Below are 19,953 nucleotides of genomic sequence, written 5' to 3' on the forward strand. Positions count from 1 at the left end.
CTCTGAGGAAGAAGGGGATTCCCCACTCAGAAAGTGTCAGACATTTTTGAGGGTCTTCTTGCATTGGGAGGGGGGAGGGCATGGGCTCTTAGGAAGAGGGGATTCCCCTTTTGAAAGGTGTCAGCATTTTTTAGGTTCTTCTTCCATTGGGGGGGGGGGGGGGGTGGTCTCTGAGGAAGAGGGGATTCCCCCCTCTTAATGTGCCAACCATTTTTGATGTGTTTCGAGGGAGCCATGGGCTCTAGGGAAGAGGTGATTCCCCCCCCTTCGAAATGTGTCAGACATTTTTGAGGGTCTTCTTGCATGGGGGGGGGGGGGGGGGCTGGACTCTGAGTAAGAGGGGATTCCCCCCTTGAAAGGTGTCAGCATTTTTGAGGGCCTGCTTGCATTGGCAGGGGGGCCTGGGCTCTAAGGAAGAGGGGCTTACCCTCTAAAAATTAGCCAGCCATTTTTGATGTGTTTCGAGGGGTCCATGGGCTCTGAGGAAGAGGGAATTCTCCCCTCGAAACACGTCAGTAATTTTTGAGGGTCTTCTTGCATTAGCATTAGGGACTTCTACATTTGACCAGGTCATCAGGACACTGTGGATACCTATGTGCTTGATTGCTGATGCTGTTTGTGAGTATACTGCATATGCTGTATACTGATCTCTATATATAAAATAATACAGATAAAAGGCTATATACTGATCTCTGTATATAAAATAATACAGATAAAAAGCTGTATTCTGATCTCTGTATATAAAATAATACAGATAAAATGCTGTATACTGATCTCTGTATATAAAATAATACAGATAAAATGCTGTATACTGATCTCTGTATATAAAATAATACAGATAAAAAGCTGTATACTGATCTCTGTATATAAAATAATACAGATAAAAAGCTGTATACTGATCTCTGTATATAAAATAATACAGATAAAAAGCTGTATACTGATCTCTGTATATAAAATAATACAGATAAAAAGCTGTATACTGATCTCTGTATATAAAATAATACAGATAAAAAGCTGTATACTGATCTCTGTATATAAAATAATACAGATAAAAAGCTGTATTCTGATCTTTGTATATAAAAAAGTATAAAGCAAAACAAAAACAATACAAAATCAAAACAAATCCTAAAAAAAGAAAAACAAAAAACAAAAGTGGAAACAGTGACACCTGCAGGCAGCTGTTGGAATGACATGCTCTGTACAATGTCAGTAGTATAGGATACAGCTGAGTTGTCATTCAGTATATAGTGAAGTATCTACCCTGTTTCCCCGAAAATTAGGCAGTGTCTTATATTAATTTTTGCTCCCAAAGATGCGCTAGGTCTTATTTTCAGGGGATGTCTTATTTTTTGTTTTCCTCCTTTTGGATGCCCCCTCTGATCCTCCTGTGTCATTTATAGTAAGTGATCCCCCACCCCTGTGCCAGTCATCCCCCCCCACACCTTAATTTCCTACCTCAGTCACCAGTGCTCAGTGCCCGACTGTCCACACGCTGTGCCCCGTGTGACTCACTGTCAAGGCAGAGCGAGCATCAGACGGCAGCGTGGGCTCTCTGATTGTCCTGTTTGTTCCGGCTGTGCTGCGGCCTACAGTGAGCTGCGCGGCGGCGCCCACCGCTACGGTCCAGAGTTACAGTACCGGTAAGCTTGGGGGGGGGGCCTTATTATTGGGGATGTCTTATTTTTGGGGGAATGACTTATATTTCAGCGAGAGGCAAAACTATTAGAAGGTCTTATTTTCGGGGAAACACGGTATAAACAGTGAACTGAACCCACCTCCGGCAGACATGCTAAATATAAAAGTGAATATCAATAAATCAGCCATCGCTGTGTGACACGGATCCTTAGGAACAGAATTTTAATGAACCGCATGGCAGACATGTTTCTGTACAGAGAACCTTTAAGAAAAAAGTTGCATACTGGAGATTTGTAAACAGAATCACAAAGAAGCAGATTTTATGTGGAGACAGAAATGTCCGGAGATCAGAGGTAAAAAAATAAAGTGCCTTTAATGAGTTCATGAATGAGCGCAGAATTCCCCGCACTCTCTCCCTCCGCCGATCGGGGCTCCACCGCCCCAAGCTGGCCATACACGTATCAATACGATCAATCAATGCGACCAAAATGAATTCAATATAAATCATAAACTACAGACCCTCCAATGGATCGATTTAGTGAGTCTTCAACTTTGGCGCTAGCAAGATGATTGGCTGTGGCGAAACTTTATTGAACATTTCTGATCGATCAAAGGAAAATCGGTGCATGTGTCAGACAAGTGATCATTGATACACATTGATTAAAAGATGGTTTTGAACAGATAATTTCTGATAGATCGGATTTTCAGCTGATACGATGTCTATTGAACTGTTCGATATTTTAATTACTAATTGAGAGTGAAAAATAAAAATATAGGATCTGTTTATAAAAAAATGTGCAAAGCCATTCATCCAATCACTGCGTGTGTAATATTCTGTGCAAATCGGGCAAAAATGAATGTTCTTTTATTATCGCCAATGGTAAAATAATGCATTTTGGTCACTAGATGGAGCCGAGGAGCGTGGGAAATATATACATTGTTGTAACAAAGGATACAATCCAGCAATTCTAAAGAACACTGAAGATAAATGTAACCTTTTGATACTCTGTAACAATTCTAGAGAGCGCTGGAGGAAATTAACAAATAAATGTTACCAATTGTTTCCTTATTTGCTACTTCCCACTCAAATTCTTTAGAATTGTCACATTGTATCCAATGGTCACATTTATCTCTAATGTTCTCTAGAATTGTTACATTGTATCCAATAGTTACATTTATCTCCAGTGTTCTCTAGAATTGTTACATTGTATCCAAAGGTTACATTTATCTCTAATGTTCTCTAGAATTGTAACATTGTATCCAATGGTTACATTTATCTCCAGTGTTCTCCAGTGTTCTCCAGAATTGTTACATTTGGGGTTGATTTACTAAAACTTGAGAGAGCAAAATTTGGTGCAGCTCTGCATAGGAACCAATCAGCTTCCAGATATCTTTGTCGAAACCTAACTGAACAAGCTGAAGTTAGAAGCTGATTTACTAGTATGCACAGATACACCAGATTTTACTCTCTTCAGTTTTAGTAAATCAACCTCATTGTATCCAATGTTTACATTTATCTCCAGTGTTCTCTAGGACTGTTACATTGTATCCAATGTTTACATTTATCTCCAGTGTTCTCTAGAATTGTTATATTGTATCCAATGGTTACATTTATTTCCAGTGTTCTCTAGGACTTGTTTCATTGTATCCAATGGTTACATTTATTTCCAGCGTTCTCTAGAATTGTTATATTGTATCCAATGGTTACATTTATTTCCAGTGTTCTCTAGGACTTGTTTCATTGTATCCAATGGTTACATTTATCTCTAATGATCTCTAGAATTGTTATATTGTATCCAATGGTTACATTTATCTCCAGTGTTCCTTGGAATTGTTGCATTGTATCTTCTAGCAAAGCTCCTCAGCTCCATCTAGTGGCCATAATGCAGTATTTTATTACATTTGTTCAGAAGAGAAAATAGCCTAAAGAATTCCTATTTGTCCAATTCGAGCAGAAGAAATGCACATGCAGATTCCTCAGATGAATGGCTATGATTTTCTTTATATATATATATATATATATATATATATATATATATATATATATATATATATATATATATATATATATATATATATATATCTAGACCCCATACAGTGATGGCAGAAAAAAGACTAAGTGGTCCATGGAGTCTGCCCCAATTTATTTTTTTATTATTATTTTTACTTTTTATAGGATTTATATATTTTATAGATCTTATCTTGTACCAATCATGTTGAACCCCTTACCACCAACTCCTGCTGGCCCATTTCATTCAACCCAGAGGGTCAGCCATTGGCCGAGTGTGCTGATGGGAATGTCGATCAGTTTTCCAGCATGCCCATTCGACAGATGCCCCATGGGCCGAATGTCAACCAGTTTCCACTGTATCTGGCCCATGTGTACCCATGGGCCAGATATAGTGTATCCATGTATCATGGTGGCTCATGAGGCTTACGGCCCACCAGGTATACAGGAACGGCCCGCAGCAATACATTACATTCACCTAATCATTTGTTTGTGATCACTCATTCCTAAATCAATCAGAAATCAATAGGTGTATGGCCACCTTTACCCCGCCCCCGTACAATATCACCTCACCCAGTTTCCACATTCAGTACGCTCCTCTCTCTGTATCCAGACAAGGAAAAACTCCACAATCACAAGTTGTATCTAAAACAGCCCCTCCCCCCCACCCCCTCCATATCAGATCATAAAAAATACAAGAGATTGAAAGAAAGACTCAGTTTATGGCTTTCATCTGCCGCTAACTGCCAGACGCACGCGGGCAGGAATCAGAATTTTGGGTACTTTGTGTTTCTGTGTGAAGTCTGATCCAGAAAAAAAAACAGCAGCTCCCAGAATGCACTGCAACATTCTGTGCCTTTCTCCTGTATGAGCTGTGCTGCCAAACATCCTGATTGATTGATTGATTGATTGATAGGCACAAGGGTGTCTGATGCTGGAGACCTACCAATGGCTACTCTTCTACAGCAGGCAAGCTGGGGGGAAATGTTAAAGCTGAACCCCAGCTAAACACACAACTGTAATATGTTTTAGCCGGCAAAATATCGAATTCTGTGCGGCGAATGACGCGATTCACACATCCCCTCCCATGGTGCATGGCGAATGCCACGATTCACACACCCCTCCCATGGTGCAAGGTGAAAGCCACGATTCACACACCCCCTCCCATGGTGCACAGCGAATGCCACGATTCACACACCCCCTCCCATTGGGCACGGCGAATGCCGCGATTCACACACCCCTCCCATGGTGCGCGGCGAATGACGCGATTCACACACCCCCTCCCATGGTGCACGGCGAATGCCACGATTCACACACCCCCTCCAATTGGGCACGGCGAATTAGGCGATTCACACACCCCTCCCATGGTGCGCGGCGAATGACACTATTCACACACCCCTCCCATGGTGCACGGTGAATGCCACGATTCACACACCCCCTCCCATTGGGCACGGCGAATGACAAGATTCACACACCTCTCCCATGGTGCACGGCGAATGCCACGATTCACACACCCCCCTCCCATGGTGCACAGTGAATGACGCGATTCACACACCCCCTCCCATGGTGCACGGTGAATGTCGCGATTAACACACCCCCTCCCATGGTGCACGGCGAATGTTGCGATTCACACAACCCCCTCCCATGGTTCACGGTGAATGACGCGATTCACACACCCCCTCCCATGGTGCACGGCGAATGCCACGATTCACACACCCCCTCCCATGGTGCACGGCAAATGACGTGATTCACACACCCCTCCCATGGTGCACGGCGAATGCCACGATTCACACACCCCCTCCCATGGTGCGCGGCGAATGACGCGATTCACACACCCCCTCCCATGGTGCGCGGCGAATGACGCGATTCACACACCCCCTCCCATGGTGCACGGCGAATGCCACGATTCACACACCCCTCCCATGGTGCACAGTTAATGACGCGATTCACACATTTAAAGCTGGGCTTTAAATGAGCAGCATTGTGCTGCCGAGATCCCCTTTGTGGGCTGCTTAGACAAGAATACCCCAGTACCTGCAACATGTTAAATGGCTACATATGTATCAAATATAAAAGACCTCATGATCTCTGTGTTATATTTAGTAACATTTCAGCAATGGTCCTTCCCCGGCTTCTGCGTTTTAGGTGAGAGTTCTGCTTTCTGATCTGACCTGATGGTCAGCCTCCAAATTTTGTGATAAAAACTCAAGTTTTCAAAGCTGCAAAATATGAGGGTGTGGCTTAAATTGTTAACAGGAGAATATGAATTTAGGGCTGACACCTCTGGGTTTTAGCTAGGGGGGCGGCGTGGATAAAATGTACACCTCCCAACTTTCTGAAATGGGATAGAGGTGCTCCTTACAGCACAAAGTAGATAAGCATAAGACACACCCCTAATTTAGCAGCCTATGTGGTGCTGTGGTGGGCTGTGCCCCCCATATCTTTGATATGTCTGCGGCAGAGCCAGATCAAGGAGATGCTGAGGGTGGGCTGTGCCCCCCCAGATTTTAAACAACTGCAGCAGAGCCGGATCAAAAAGGATGCTGTGGTGAGCTGTGCCCCTCAGATTTTACACATGTCTGCAGCAGAGTCAGATCAAGGGGGTGCTGGGGTGGGCTGTGCCCCCAGATTTTGCTTGTCTCCCGCAAAGCCAGATCAAGAGGGGTGTCGGAGTGGGCTGCGCCCCCAGATTTAGCATGTCTCCCCAGAGCTGGATCAAGGGGGTGCTGTGCCCCCCATATCTTTCATATGTTTGCGGCAGAGCCAGATCAAGGGGATGCTGAGAGGGGGCTATGCCCCCCCCCCCAGATTTTGCATGTCTCCTGCAGAGCCAGGTCAAGAGGGGTGCTGGAGTGGGCTGCGCCCCCAGATTTCACATGTCTCCCCCAGAGCCGGATCAAGGGGGTGCTGTGGTGGGCTGTGCCCCCCATATCTTTCATATGTTTGCGGCAGAGCCAGATCAAGGGGATGCTGAGGGGGGATGTGCCCCCCCCCCCAGATTTTGCATGTCTCCCGCAGAGCCGGATCAAGGGGGGTGCTGTGGTGGGCTGTGCCCCCCAGATTTCACACATGTCTGCAGCAGAGTCAGATCAAGGGGGTGCTGGGGTAGGCTGTGCCCCCAGATTTTGCATGTCTCCCGCAGAGCCGGATCAAGGGGGGTGCTGTGGTGGGCTGTGCCCCCCAGATTTCACACATGTCTGCAGCAGAGTCAGATCAAGGGGGTGCTGGGGTAGGCTGTGCCCCCAGATTTTGCTTGTCTCCCGCAGAGCCAGGTCAAGAGGGGTGCTGGAGTGGGCTGCGCCCCCAGATTTCACATGTCTCCCCCAGAGCCGGATCAAGGGGGGTGCTGTGGTGGGCTGTGCCCCCCAGATCTTTCATATGTCTGCAGCAGAGCTGGATCAAGAGGGGTGCTGTGGTGGGCTGTGCCCCCCAGATCTTGCTGCATCAGAGCCAGATCAAGGGGGTGCTGGGATGGGCTGTGCCCCTCCAGATTTTGCACATGTCTGCAACAGAACCAGATCAAGAGGTTTGCTGTATTGGGCTGTACCCCCTAGATTTTGCACATCTCCAGCAGAGCCGGATCAAGAAGGGTGCGGGGGTGGGATGTGCCCCTCAGATTTTGCATGTCTGCAGCAGAGCTGGATCAAGGGGGGGATGGGTGGCCTGTGCCCCCCCCCCCGATTTTGCACATCTACAGCAGAGCCAGATCAAGGGGGATCCTAAGGGGGTGTGTGCCCCCCAGATTTTGATCTTGCCACCCCTCCCATCAGACCAGTGGCATCAGCAAGGCAGACCCTATACCAAGGCTCCGAAGGCCAACCCAACCACCATGGTGCACATAGCCACAAGAATGAAATGAAAGTGTTCGGATACTTTGCACCCCCAGATCAGACAGGCTAGATTCGGCCCAGGTCTCCAACTTAGGCAATTTTTAAAAAATTATGTTTAGCCAATGGAAAGCTAGATACTAGATAGGAAAACAATCATGACATGTTTTTCAGGGAGCTCCTGTTGCAGTCTATTGGAGCCAAAAAGTGCAATTCCCAAAAGAAGTTTATATACCTACTTGACCCCCAAGCCAATGCTGACATTATTCTACTACATGTAAAATTCAGTATTTTGTTTTTCTAGAAAATTACTTAGAACCCACAAGCATTATACATTTTTTAGCAGAGGCCCTAGAGAATAAAATAGTGGGTGTTAAATTTTTTTGATGGTGGGGGGGCTCTTGACATCTCATGTAAGGGGGGGCGTGGGGTGCTCTGGACATCTAATCTAACAGGTATAATCGGCCCTTTGAGGGCGACGATAATGCTGATGCGGCCCGCAATGAAATTGAGTTTGACACCCTTTCTCTACAGGTTACTAGTTAGGAGTTACACAGAAAGTCTGGTACGGTACTGGAATTATTCCTCTCACTATAACATTTGCTGCAATACCTGACATGGGTGGGGGAACACTATTTACATATGTGGGCAAGACTTACACATTAGAGTTCACCTTTGTGCATGAGCACGGGGGGGGGGGGGAGGGGTGAATGCTTTCAATGTTATTTAATGCTTTATTTTATTTACATTTTTTTACACTGTTTAGATTTTTTATATTAACTTTATTGCTATTACAAAGGATGAACATCTGTTGTGATAGCATGGGCAATGACAGGTACTCTTTACTGAGCGATCTGGGGTCCATTATACCCCAGATCTCTCCTCTGCCCTTCAAAGCATCAGTTCAAACCGAGATGGGTGGGATCTGATACTTTCACAGGGAACAGCCTGTTTACATTCGCCGAAGTGTCAAAATACTGGTCGCTTCTGGTTTCTTAGACCACAGGGGTGTTCTGGTCCTTGGCCATCTCTATGGCCAGCCAGGTACATAGCTAGGGCTGAAGTGAACCCTCTTCTAGAAGCTCATGTACTTTTGAGCAACAATCTTCAAATGACTTCACGTGTGAACTGCTAAATATAATATGAATCCAGGCGTGAAGTAGTGAAGTGATTCTGGTGAAGCTTCAAATCTCTGAGGTGTGGGTCCTTAGAGGTCGGAACAAAAGTGCTTGGTGTAATAGACACCTATGGTGGTTCAAAAACAGAAGAATTTAGTTCTAAATGAGGGACAGTTGGGCGATACATCCTCCATAATTCTCCCATCAACCAAGATGGCAGCAGTTCTATCAATCCACTGTGACCTGAATCCTGGTCTACAAAACTGGTGCTTATAGAAACAGAGGGTGAAAGGTACACATGGAGAGCAATCACTTGAGGTCATCATAACTGTAACCCCTAGAACAGGGGTCTCCAAACTTTCCAAACAAAGAGCCAGTTTATTGTCCTTTAGACTTTAGAGGGACTAGTGGGAGTAGAAAATGTCTTGGCATCGGTGGGAGTGAACAATGACCTATTATTGGTATTTGGGAAATAGTGCCCTATCATTGGTGTCAGTGGGAGGAATAGTGTCCCATCATTGGTGTCAGTGGGGGGAATAGTGCCCCATCATTGGTATCAGAGGGAGGAATAGTGCCCCATCATTGGTGTCAGTGGGAGGAATAGTGTCCCATCATTGGTGTCAGTGGGGGGAAATAGTGTCCCATCATTGGTATCAGAGGGAGGAATAGTGCCCCATCATTCGTGTCAGTGGGAGGAATACTGCCCCATCATTGGTGTCAGTGGGGAGGAATAGTGCCCCATCATTGGTATCAGTGGGAGGAATAGTGCCCATCATTGGTATCAGAGGGGAAAATAGTGCTCCACCATTGGTGTCAGTGGGAGGAATAGTGCCCCATCATTGGTGTCAGTGGGAGGAATCGTGCTCCATCATTGGTGTCAGCGGGAGAAATAGTGCCCCATCATTGGGAGAAATAGTGCCACATCATTGGTGTCAGTGTGAGGAATAGTGCCCCATCATTGGGAGAAATAGTGCCCCATCATTGGTGTCAGTGGGAGGAATAGTGCCACATCATTGGTGTCAGTGTGAGGAATAGTGCCCCATCATTGGTGTCAGCGGGAGGAATAGTGCCCCATCATTGGTGACAGTGGACAGAATAGTGGCCCATCATTGGTGTCAGCGGGAGGAATAGTGCCCCATCATTGGTGACAGTGGACAGAATAGTGGCCCGTTGTTTCCGTGAGTGGGGAGAATTATATCCCACTGTTAATGCCAGTAATAGGGAATAGGGCTCCAAGTGCGGCATAAATGCAAACAAAGAGCCACATCTGGCCCCTGGGCTGCAGTTTAGAGACGATTCCCCTAGAATTCCCCTAGAATTTCAAGAAGACACAAAAATATCGAATTTTTACCCTTGGTCGCAGGCAGAATATACCCAGATTTTACCATGACAGCAAAGATATGTTGTAATTAAAGAAGAAGCAGAAAACTGAGGTCATTTTAAAGGTTTTTTTTTAAAGGTGCAGAGAGCTTTAAATTCATAGGAGACTTCAATGAAATCAACAAAAATACCCCAAACTCAACAATCCAATACAACCAACAACTCAATGAGCAAATTGAGTTTACGCGTCGACAAAATGTTGCCTATGGCTAAAGTAGTCATTGGGCAGGAAAATATCCCTAATCCAGAAATCTGATCCAAGCTCTATCGGAACCTTAATCTCGGCTTTCTAGTGAACTTTGCACTGATCTGAACACAAATTGTGTTAAAACCCTGAAGAAGGACCTTTACTTCAAAAACTCTTGGCTGTATCTGATGTTCTTCATCAATAGATGTTAAAGTAGCTTGCAAGGGAGATGACCTTCTTGTACCAGGACCTCCTAACCACACATGCAGGAACTGAGCTGTCTGATGGGAGATTTTCTCATCCCGATCAGAGGGGTGGCAGCCCAGGACCCAAACCAAGTCCACCATACTTCCACCACAGGTTGACCTCCTTAAAATTGAATTCCCATTCCCATAGGTCCAGCATTCCCACACATCTAAGTCAAAAACCTATCAGTTTCAATTTTAACATATTTTATAACTTCCATAGCTGTGCTTAATAGGTTCCCCCATTTAAAATGTCAGTTCATCTAAATACAAGTCCCTGAAATCTACTTTTCATGTCCTAGAATCCTCATTGCGAGCTGCGTACATGGGGGTCTCAGCAGCAACACTGATCTACAAGAGTACTTTTCATCACATTCATGAAAAAATACAAATATTGATGACCCCCACATGGTTTAGAGCAAGGATCTTCAAACTATGGCCCTCCAGCTGTTCAGGAACTACAATTCCCATCATGCCTAGCCATGTCTGTGAATGTCAGAGTTTTAACCACTTAAGCCCCGGAAGATTTTACCCCCTTCCTGACCAGGGGGTATTTTGCGATTCGGTACTGCATGAATTTAACGGACAATTGCGCGGACGTGCGACACTGTACCCAAATGAAATTTGGCGTCCTTTTTTTCCCCAAAAACAGAGCTTTCTTTTGGTGGTATTTGATCACCTGTGCGATTTTTATTTTTTGCGCTATAAACAAAAAAAGAGCGACAATTTTGCAAAAATAACAATATTTTTCACATTTTTTTATATGAAATTCCCCCCCAAAAAATGTAAAAATCAAAATTTTTTAACATTTTAGGCCAATTTGTTTTCTGCTACATATGTTTGGTAAAAAAAAATTGCAATAAGCGTATTTTGATTGGTTTGCGCAAAAGTTATTGCATTTACTAAGGGAAAGATTTCTGTCATTTTTGGTGGGTTTTTTTTAACGAGTAATGGCGGCGATCTGTGATTTTTTTTGTGGGACTGCGACATTGCGGCAGACATATCGGACCCTTGACTGACTTTTTTGACACTTTTGGGGGTACCAGTGACATTACTGCAGTAATCAGTGCTATACATATGCACTGTTACTGTAAGCGCCGGTTCACACTGCAGCGACGCTACTTCGCACCGCGACCTCCGAGGTCGCGGTGCGAGCAGCGCGCCACAACCTCGGTGCGGCCGCCACGGACTTCATAACATTGAAGTCTATGGCGGTCGCCTCCGGGTCGCCCCAAAGAAGCTCCGGACCCTTTTTCTAGGTCGGAGCGACTTGTGTCGCTCCTATTAGAACGGGTCCGCAGCTTCCCTATGGGAGGCGACCTGCGGCGACCTGTGAGGCGACCAGGTCGCCTCACAGGTCGCCCTAGTGTGAACCGGCACTAAAAATGACACTGGCAGGGAAGGGGATAATTGTATTGGAGAGGCAGGGGTTAAATGTGTCCCTAGGGGCGTGTTTCTTACTGTAAAGGGGCGTGTTTCTTACTGTAAAGGGGCTTGGCTTTTCATGTAACCACAGAGACATACGATCCTACATAGCAGGATCGTATGATCTCTGCAGTTACTCAAGGGAGAATGACAGACGGCTTTGTTTACATCAGCCGCCTGCCTTTCTCCCTCTGTAGCGGACGATCACGAGTGACCGGCGGACATCCGAGCCGCCAGTCACTTGCGCTGGAGTGTCCGAGAACGAGCGGGGGCGGGAGTGCGCCTCCGGCGGCGCGCGTTCGCCCCCTATTGGCTCGCGGGCGAGTGACGTATATATATATATATATATATATATATATATATACACGTCACTTTGCCCAGGAGGGGCTGACTGCCGCCGTAAATAGTCGTGCGGCGGTCGGCAAGTGGTTAAAATGCCTTATGGAATGTGTAGTTCCGCAACAGCTGGAGGGCCGTAGTTTGAGGATCCCTGGTTTAGAGCAGCCTTTCTCAACCTTTTCTACACAGAGGAACCCCTGAAATAAATTTCTGGTCTCGGGGAACCCCTACTAAAAATGTAAAATCTACAACTCATGACACATTAGTGTGACAGTCAGTGGGAAGAATGCTCCTTACTCTTCTCATCATTGGGAAGAATTACCCCCCCCCCCCCACCTTACAGATAGCTAAAAGGAACAATGGTGTCATTGGGAACTTATCGGAGAGGCAGAAATTGCCCATTGTTCAAGGAACCCCTAACAACCTCAGGAGGAACCCCTAAAAACCTCAGGAGGAACCCCTAACAACCTTAGGAGGAACCCCTAACAACCTCAGGAGGAACCCCTAACAACCTCAGGAGGAACCCCTAAAAACCTCAGGAGGAACCCCTAACAACCTCAGGAGGAACCCCTAACAACCTTAGGAGGAACCCTAGGGTTCCACAGAATGCTGGTTGAGAAACCCTGGTTTAGAACAATCTTTCTCAACCTTTTTACCCCAGATAAACCCTTGAAAAAATTTTTAGGTCCTAGAAAACCCCCAAAATTATATCTACAGCGCAATGAAGGTTATCAATATCAGTAATTCATAATATATAGTAGGAAATATAGAATAAAGATTATGGCAGACCTAGAGTGTTTGACACCCATGGTGGATCATTATATAAATGATCCAAATAAAAAATAAAATTTTCAGTTATAATTACAAAATAATTAACACTAATAATAAAAATAAAATAAAACAATAATAACATGTCTAGAATAATGTCCAGAACAGAAACACGGACAGACTCCCTTACACCAGTGGTCAGTGGAGAAGGACCTCTGGTGGTTTGTAAGAAGAATGGCACACCTACGGATGGCTAAAAAAAAATGGTTAGTGCCCCCCCCCCCCCCCCCCGCCACTGACTCTGCCAAGGGATGTTGACCTAGGAACTATCCAGGCACTATCAGACAGGAGGTCAGACCGCAATTGCTCATGGAACCCCTAGCAACCTCTGGAGGAACCCTAGGGTTCCATGGAACTCTGTTTGAGAATTGCAGGTTCAGAACCTCCCTGTAAAGCATTTTTAGAATTTTGCGTTTTTTTTTTTCAACAGCTGTTAATCATAAACAAAGATTGAATTTGAAACAATGTGGTAGAAGTTCCCATAAAAGCGTAAGTATTTAAAAAACTGAGCTCAACATCCTTAAAAAAACAGAATATGCAATTGGAAAAGCAACACAGGTCTACATGCCCATGTATGTAATCTCTACTTTTGATGTCAGGTGGATGCATTTTACAATGGAAGCATATTGGTGACAATGTAACATTTGCAAATGTTTTTGCTACAGGCTAATCTGCTGGCGGCGTGGACGGCACTTAAAAAAACGAAGATAAAGATCTCTAGGGTTCTGTCACATGTGGCAAGACCATGGAGTCCTCACATTTGTAAAAACATCAAGAGTACATTTTCCAGCATTTAGACAGGTGCTCCTCAATGTCATTGGCCTGAGAGCCATGTCACACTATCGTTGCCGACAACTGGCCAGTAGCAGGATTGCTAAAAGGAGCCTTTCTCACTCCTATGGCACTGCGCCCTTACTGTCTGAACTGGCAAGATGTTGCTTTATCACTATTCTCTTGCTAATCAGCAGTGTTTTGGCCAGTGGTCTCAGTGGTGGTAATTCTGGTGTCGAAGGTGTGAGGTCAGCCTTATGTAAAACTTGCATTATATTGTATTTACATTTACTGTTGTAATTAATCATGGAGTGCCCGAATTCAAAAAGCCACACCAGGGAACCGACTGGCCAAATGTCATGGACTCCAAGTCCAGCTTGCAAAATATATGGCCAAGAGTTTGTGAACATTTGATCCTCATACCTACATGAGCATACTGGACATCCTATTTCAAAACTAGGTCAGGTGCTGATGTTTGATGGGAAGACCAGGCTCACAAAAATAGAACTGGTTCACAATGTGCATTCCAAAGGTGATCAGTAGGAATGAGGTCAGGGCTTTGTGCAGGACACTGGAGTTCCTCCACACCAAACTGATCAAACCATGTCTTTATGGAACTGGTCCAAACTGGTCAAACCGTGTCTTTATGGAACTGGTCCAAACTGGTCAAACCGTGTCTTTATGGAACTGGTCCAAACTGGTCAAACCATGTCTTTATGGAGCTGGATCAAACTGGTCAAACCATGTCTTTATGGAGCTGGACCAAACTGGTCAAACCGTGTCTTTATGGAGCTGGTCCAAACTGGTCAAACCATGTCTTTATGGAGCTGGTCTAAACTGGTCAATCCGTGTCTTTATGGAGCTGGTCCAAACTGGTCAAACTGTCTTGATGTAGCTTGTCCAAAATGGTCAAACTATGTCTTTATGGAGCTGAATCAAACTGATCAAACCGTGTCTTTATGGAGCTGGTCTAAACTGGTCAATTCGTGTCTTTATGGAGCTGGTCCAAATTGGTCAATCCATGTCTTTATGGAACTGGTCCAAACTGGTCAAACTGTCTTTATGGAGCTAGTCCAAATTGGTCAATCCATGTCTTTATGGAACTGGTCTAAACTGGTCAAACTGTCTTGATGTAGCTTGTCCAAACTAAGTCTTTATGGAGCTGGTCCAAAATGGTCAATCCGTGTCTTTATGGAGCTGGTCCAAACTGATTTAACCCGACACGTCTGTTCGTGCACTGTACTGTCTGTCTGCTGTATTCATGGAGAATAAAGGAGTTTGATTGATTTTCATCTTATACCCTTGAGTGCGGTCTCTATCTCTCTGGATATTTCCAAACTGATCACACCAGGTCTTCACGGAGCTGACTTTGTAAACAGGGGGAGCACAATCACGCTGGAACAGAAAAGGGTCTTTACCAAACTGTTACCACAAGATTGGAAGAGCACAATTGTCTACAATGTCTTTGTATGATGGAGGATTATCAGGACTCTTCACTGGGGACATCTGAACTCCATCATTTGGAGGGGAATCCACATACTTGTGCCCATATAATGTACCTATTTTTAGGGTTCATTCACGGGTCTAAAATGAACCCTAGACACTCCAAAAAAAGTAAAAGTACATTCAAATTTGACCATTCAGCTTGGGAATATGGCTAGCCTAGTTTGCTATCTTTTAATATGACTAACCTACCTGGGTCATTACTTGAGAAAGCCAGCCTGCCCCCCCCCCTTCCCACCCCCACTTTAACCACAGATTGCTGGTGTTTTCCTAAACCAGGGATTTCGCTGCTGAGCAATTCTCAACTCCGCCCACCTGACTCAAACTGCGCTCCCCTGATTAGTCAGAAGGAAATGTCTCATCTCTCCCCTTGTCTACCCCCTCTGGAGTCTACAGGAGGTCCCACCCAGACACTTCCATTCCATCTCACTGCAAGGGACCACTGGAAAAATAATTTAGCATCTGAATTAGGATACATTGATTAGCATTGCTAAAGTATTGGTAATATTAGCAATTCACTGACTGACTTTACTTGTTGCCATAATATAAATATTTTCTCACAATAACCTAAAGAAACTCGCCCTGAATTCTTATCTCTTACCAAAACGGGCAGAATATGATCTACCGCTAAGTGCTGCTGAAACTCTCACCACTCCCACCACCACCAAGCAACCACCAAAAATGAATTTGCCGCTAAACACTCCTGAGTTCTCCAGGTCTTATTTTTTGGAAGGTTTACTGTGAAAGAAGCACTCCACGCAACAATATTCTAAAATGGCCGTATAACCGAACCCAAATATGCATTTTAAAAGCTACAACTTTTTGCTAAAACAAAATAAAACAAAAAAAAAAGTACTTATGCCACTAACTGCCAGGCACATGTGAAAGAATGTGAATTGTTGCTCCTGTGTGTGGCCACGCTTCATACTTAGCATATCACAACTGAGAAAACCAGAGAAACCCTCAGATCCTAGTGATTCTAATGGCTGCTTATTTTAAAAAAATATCTTACTTTCAAGTAAGGCTGGTGTTACAAAGTTCTGCATTTTTCATATTGGGTGGAGCTTAACAGATGACAATAATTTGGGACCTCTGGAAAAAAAAAAAAACCCTACATACATACAATCATTTTTATATTAACCCCGATGCATATCTAATTTCAAACCATCTTCTATGCATAATGTACATTATATCTTCCATAAGAACCTTTTATATAGTCTCTATAATATAGATATATATATATTAAAAACTCTGATTTGGATATTTAACAAAAATCATAATTTAAGGGTATATTTTATAAATATATTAGAGGTTTTAATTGATTTTGATTGTTTACAACCAAGATATGAGATGAGGAACATAGCTTAACTGTCTTCTCCAATCGAATTGGATGACAAAATGGATGGCAGCCTTGCCTTAGTTAAGCCGATGTTTATATGAAACCTTTGACCTCGAAAAAAGGCCTTGTGAGTCATCTGCAACGGGAGCCTTACTCAGGGTTTATATAATATCCAATATCCTAGATCTTAACTGCTAGACAACATGAACATGAAGCTTTTCTAATGGTCATTCGAACAAAAAAATAGTGTCCTAATTGGTGCTTACTTCTCGTAGAAATGGGATCATGACTAAAATCAATAAACATAATGGAAACTCTGCTTCCAAGGAAATGATTGTAAACTGATATTCATCAGTTTTGTATCATATGAAGTCAGGTCCTGATCTACTCTTTGACCACAAAGATTACAATCTCTTGTAGTCTGGAAAAAGTCAGAACTCCAACTCATTGTCCATAGCAAACCTTAGGGTATTGTCGTTGGACAACTTCAACCACAGGCAATGTCCAAAACAAACCTTAGGGTATTGTCGTTGGACAACTTCAACCACAGGCAATGTCCATAACAAACCTTAGGGTATTGTCGTTGGACAACTTCAACCACAGGCAATGTCCATAACAAACCTTAGGGTATTGTACTTGGACAACTTCAACCACAGGCAATGTCCATAACAACCCATAGGGTATTGTACTTGGACAACTTCAACCACAGGCAATGTCCATAACAAACCATAGGGTATTGTCGTTGGACAACTTCAACCACAGGCAATGTCCATAACAAACCTTGGTGTATTATACTTGGACAACTTCAACCACAGGCAATGTCCATAACAAACCTTAGGGTATTGTACTTGGACTACTTCAACCACAGGCAATGTCCCTAACAAACCTTAGGGTATTGTCGTTGGACAACTTCAACCACAGGCAATGTCCATAACAAACCTTAGGGTATTGTCCTTGGATAACTTAAACCATAAGCAATGTCCATAGAAGACATTGTCTACTGGTCACTCTTCACACATGACTGGAACACCACTTGCTCCCTTTAGAAATTAAGGATACCCTCTGTTCAAAAAGAACTACCTTTATTTCCTCTTCAAACTGTCAACAAGACCTTCGTAATCTACAAAAAGTCATCAAGACCTTCGTTATCTACAAAAAGTCATGTCTTCAACTCGCTCCCTATAGGGCATTGTCCTAGGACAACCTAAACCAGTGTCCATAAGAAGTTATTTTTTGTTGTCTTGAGGTGATACTCTCTACTAGTCACTCTTCACACAAGACTGGAAAACCACTTGCTGCCTATAGAAATTAAGGACATTTTTAATTCACTTTTCAAAAAACACCCATTTCTTCTACTCGACCTTTATAGTCTACAAAAGGTCAGGTCTTCAACAAGATATCCATTAGAGGTTTTCCATATGAGTTCAGGAACTATCAAGCTCCTTTCATCTCTGTCCATAAAGGAAGAAGATTTGTCCATAAAATATCACCTTTAGATAAAGTTCAAAAATATATTAAGGCTTTCTATGTCCCTATTTCTAAAAATTCATTCAGAAGATCTCAAAGAGGGGACCTGCCGCTGAATGAACCATAAAAGATGAACTACTTCTACTCACTGCCCAAAGAAAAATCCAAAACTTCTCTTCACCCTTTACGCACCCAAGAGCTTTTCCATTTTCAGCCTGTACAAGGTCTATTCCTCATGAATTGCATAATATCAAGTCTGAGAACCCTTGCAGTGCCACCTCAATGATATCAAGTATAATCTTGGATCCAGTATCTCCTGGAACACATCACCTATATCATATATATACCTTGGATCCACTTTCTCCTGGAACACCACTTTGATTTTATCACATGACAGTCCAAAGACAATCTTTCTGGAACACGAATAGGAAATGAATGGTGTAAGCCAAGATTATGGAATCACCAAAGCGTAGGGGCTTCATACCAGTTAGATGTCATAAAACCCATGAGTAAAACAACCAGCCTAAGATGACAAATTTAAGACCTTTCCCACCAAACCGTGTTTTTCTGTTTTCTTTTGAGTTATCGAGACCCTCCAAAAGTCCATTTCCAAAAAGTCTTGTCCCCGTACCCCATTCCAGCCTATGCCGACTTCTTCAAAGGTCCAGAGAATGGCGTTGACGAATGGTCTTGTGACGCCAATAGTTGGGTTCAGGATATGTGACATAGAAATAGATTACAATCTATAAAATTTTATAGTCCTGGGTAATTAATCGTTACATAAGGAGAGGAAGGACAGAAAAGATTTGAATGACACCTGCAGCATTTTACAGCAAAAAACGTAGATATCTACATCATGTTAACCTTAAAAAACTCTATAAAACACTAGATATTAATAATAAAAAATATGCATATACGGCATGTAAACTGCTTTGGTAACATCATATTCCAGATGTCGTCAGTGCATAAGAATCCTCCCCCAGGAAAGGAGAGGAGGAAGCTCAATAAGCTGAGGGCTATCTCCGGATATTCCTACGGAGCCATCGCTGTTTGGAGGATAATCGCGGTCCACCGTCCGATAGTAAATAGGGAGTCTCTGGGGGATGTGGCAGGCTCGAGGTCATAAACTGGAGCGCGCAGTGAGGGAGATCATTAAGGTGCTGATGGCAGATAAAGTGCAGGCATTTGACGTGGAAGCACCTGATCCTTGTGCGTAGGCATCTGAAAGACAGAAAAATGGAGAAAAGCTGTTTTTACCGTGCCACTGAGGATACGCCATCCGCTAGGAATGTAAACAACCTGAACATCGCTCATTATCCAAATCTCAAGCAAATGATTGCTTTGAAAAGTGTTTCTTATATCCTAGACAATCTTTCTGTGATTGATCTATAATTGTCCTCGTTTACCCCTGGGAAGGTAAATTACCGTGCATATGCCTGTCACAACAAATTGAAGGCAACAATCACAGAGATGTATCAGCAGAAGAATACTGATCTGAAGACTGGCGGATCTTGGATCTATGAAGTCTGCTCACCTATGGTCTACCTGGCATTAGAACCCGGGTCAGTACTAGATGAGACATATATCATAGCAGTCTCTACTACTTCTGGTGTGTGACCCAACAGCTCATGGGTGCAGGACTAGTGGCATATCCTCCATGGGTGCAATGCCCGCTATGCAAATGGACCCCAAGGTGGGAGTCCAATGTGACCTCACACATTGCACAACAGAGGAAAATGCCATTGGAGTCTCTGTCTTTGCTGCAGCTGCGATCGTCACTCACAGCCGTGGCAAAGATCCATCCAGTGCTGGAGATCAGATGCAGGTCTGCTAGGGGGCAGGTCCCTGTTTCAAGAGGAAGGAGAACGGTGATAGGCCTTA

At 43.9% G+C, this 19,953-nt stretch overlaps 1 protein-coding gene across 3 annotated transcripts in view; it reads right to left on the bottom strand.

The window, feature by feature from the left end:
• Nucleotides 1-17,868: 17,868 nt before the first annotated feature.
• Nucleotides 17,869-19,953, bottom strand: part of LOC309561911 (contactin-4-like) — a 192,434-nt gene continuing 190,349 nt past the window's right edge. For 2 of the 3 annotated variants that reach the window (XM_082265975.1, XM_082265974.1), the window contains exon 23: nucleotides 17,871-19,293. In XM_082265975.1, the coding sequence (XP_082122101.1) occupies nucleotides 19,193-19,293 (101 nt within the window). In that variant the 3' untranslated portion in view covers nucleotides 17,871-19,192. Of the gene's footprint in view, nucleotides 19,294-19,953 lie in introns of all 3 variants that reach the window. The other variant, XM_082265976.1, reaches the window with a different exon arrangement.

Source organism: Pelophylax lessonae, assembly GCF_965119305.1.
Source record: "Pelophylax lessonae genome assembly, chromosome: 8".
NCBI lineage: Eukaryota > Metazoa > Chordata > Amphibia > Anura > Ranidae > Pelophylax > Pelophylax lessonae.